This window comes from Cynoglossus semilaevis, chromosome W (assembly GCF_000523025.1).
Source record: "Cynoglossus semilaevis isolate Cse_v1.0 chromosome W, Cse_v1.0, whole genome shotgun sequence".
Lineage (NCBI taxonomy): Eukaryota > Metazoa > Chordata > Actinopteri > Pleuronectiformes > Cynoglossidae > Cynoglossus > Cynoglossus semilaevis.
In genome coordinates, this window is record NC_024327.1 from 4,572,962 (window position 1) to 4,575,482 (window position 2,521).

The window sequence follows — 2,521 nt, forward strand, 5'->3', positions numbered from 1 at the left end:
CTCATTATTTGGGCAGAGAAACTGGTTCAGGCTGGTTCTGTGACCTGTCTCTATCTCCAAGCGTAACAGTCAGTGCCATCCGTACCATACACCATCCTGTTATGTAAACCATCAGCATGCACACCTTTCTCCTTTTAGTACAGCATCTAAAAACAAACAGTATAAATTGATATGGAAACTTGCAAAATGCAATGAATATATTGTAAAGGTTGAATAAATGTATTTACACTATCTTAACAACTTAGTAGCTGTTTGTTATCACTTCAGTTAAAGAAATCAACTGATCCCTTTGAAATTAGTAGAAACTTACAGATTAAAAAAAAACAAACATATAAAACAATGTAAAAAGGAGAAAACTATGTCGCAAAAAGCCTTCACAAACAAGCAGGTTTGTGATTGTCCACCCTTTTGAAACATGGGCTGAAAAAACAGAGGGTCAGTGCAATTATGGACAGCTTGTTTTCTGTTAAAATGTTTACAGTTGAATAAAAGGTCGAGCGGCTTCTCTACTGTCTGAATGTTGCAGCAGGTCGAGTAGAACCATCACAGTATTGGTTTCAGTCTGGTGTCAATGTTGTCGTTTTCCCTCCGACTCTAAGCAAAAGTGTTCGAAGGCTTCTTCGATCTCAGGCTCCATCTCGTCGTCAAAGTCATACCTGTGAACATAAAAAAGACTCTGCGGTTTAGAGATATCAGTGTTAATTTGATTTATTTCATACATTTTTTTTTCAATCTGATAAAAATGGTTTGTACAAACACATGTACCCTAAAGATTTCCTTTCAAATCCAGGGTTAAGCCTTTTCTGGGAAGTCACAAACCTTTGCGATCTAAGTCAATAGACATTATCCGTAAACTCCTAGGAAACATGATGCAGGACGACCCAAAAAAAATCTCTTGCAACCTACCTGAGGGTCGTGACCCAGTCTTTGGGAAACAATGGTCTACAGTCCCTCGCAATCTATTTGACAACTGTGTCAGTCAGCCAGCCAATCATAAACTTACTTACTATCCTGTGCCCTGTTAGGCTTAACCTCAGGTCTGTCACAAGCCAGATGTCTGACCTGAAGTTTAAAAGCAGGGAAATGTATGCTGGGTGTTGAAATGGTATTTTTAAGACAATGTGCTGTGATGAAACAAAAACCCTTTCCTGCAGTATGTGTAAATGACAACATCTGGGGTGACCGTGCATGAGAACAACAACTATTGACAGCATTAGTTTCAACATAAATCTTAAGGTATGAAAGATTCTTGCTGTGCAAGGTGTCTTCAGGCAAGGAGTGGAAGCAGCTGGGAGATGGTAGATTTGTTTTAATAACAAACGTCAAACAAAACAGGTCCAACAATAAAGTAAAATAAACGACTGGAGAAGTATTCAAGGAAATCTCGTACAACAGTAGTTAATACGCAAATCCTCTCAAGAATAACTTCTAACTTCTCAAGACTTCTCAAGAATAACTTCTAAAGTATCGTTAGTTGTTTATGCTTATATACCTGTATGGGGGGAGTGGTTTTCGACTTCCCGGGTGTGTGTTTAAATCTTGTAGGCCAATGGAAGAGAGAGGCTAGGCCTCTTGTGGCCAATCATATTATTGTTCTTGTTATCATGTGATGCCTGCAGTCGCCACTATGTGGCACTCTTGTTCCATGATTCAGCAGTGTTGGAAGAACCTTTTGGTGCTCAGTGGGGGGTTATCACAAGGGAGGTAGACGGAGCCATAAAGTCCAGTCAACCACAGGTGGTCATGTAAATCAAAAGGAATGGATGGCTTCGGGGTTCCCTGTGAGAAGGTAGATTGGGAGATCTCCCATTGTTGTGTGAAGATCTCCCATTGTTCCCAGGGGGTAGAGGTGTTTTAGAAAGTTGGTGTGAAGAGAATTTGGGGAAATTCTCTTTGAATGTGTGGGGCTATGTGACTGTGTGTGCTCGGGAAAGCATTTTGGTGTCTTAGCAGCTTCCTGCTGCAGACCCAACCAAATGTGAAAACCACTGAAATCTAACAATTCCCCCGTCTGATCATAAATCAAACATTAATGATCATCACTTGCATTGATCGTATAGTGGTTTGTACATTTTTAAATCATCCTTGATCGTATAGTGCTTTTGTAAACATGTTCCATATTCACAGGCAGGGGCGAAACCCTGTGGGAGAAATTCCCCTGCTGCCCTGATGACCCGACAGCGGCACTTGCTCTACAAGCTGTGAATATGGCAACCTTCAGTTGTTAGTATTTTCTCCTTTATCGTCCATTTTATTCTTTCCATCTGCCCGGAGGGTTGTGGATGGTGTTGCAAACGCTGGCAGTAGTCCGCACACCTAGCATGGGTGTTTCGCAAGATGGAGTCGTCCAACATCATCATCATCATCATCATCATTAGGATAGTTGTCACACGTTTAGTGCATCTGGCAGGAGTTGGTCTCTTCTCATATCCTGTTGTCTCCTTCTGTTTTTGTCTGTAACAAACAGAAGAGAAACACGGCAGTACACATTCTTCCACAAACATTTGCATTTTTGTTTGTA

The 2,521-nt window shown here is 41.0% G+C and overlaps 1 protein-coding gene across 2 annotated transcripts in view; it reads right to left on the reverse strand.

The window, feature by feature from the left end:
• Nucleotides 1-132: 132 nt before the first annotated feature.
• The window catches only part of LOC103397001 (polyadenylate-binding protein-interacting protein 1-like), a 16,048-nt gene continuing 13,659 nt past the window's right edge, over nucleotides 133-2,521 (reverse strand). The window contains exon 11 of one of the 2 annotated variants that reach the window (XM_008335246.3): nucleotides 133-656. In XM_008335246.3, the coding sequence (XP_008333468.1) occupies nucleotides 569-656 (88 nt within the window). In that variant the 3' untranslated portion in view covers nucleotides 133-568. Of the gene's footprint in view, nucleotides 657-1,216; nucleotides 1,266-2,521 lie in introns of those variants that run through there. The other variant, XM_025052889.1, reaches the window with a different exon arrangement.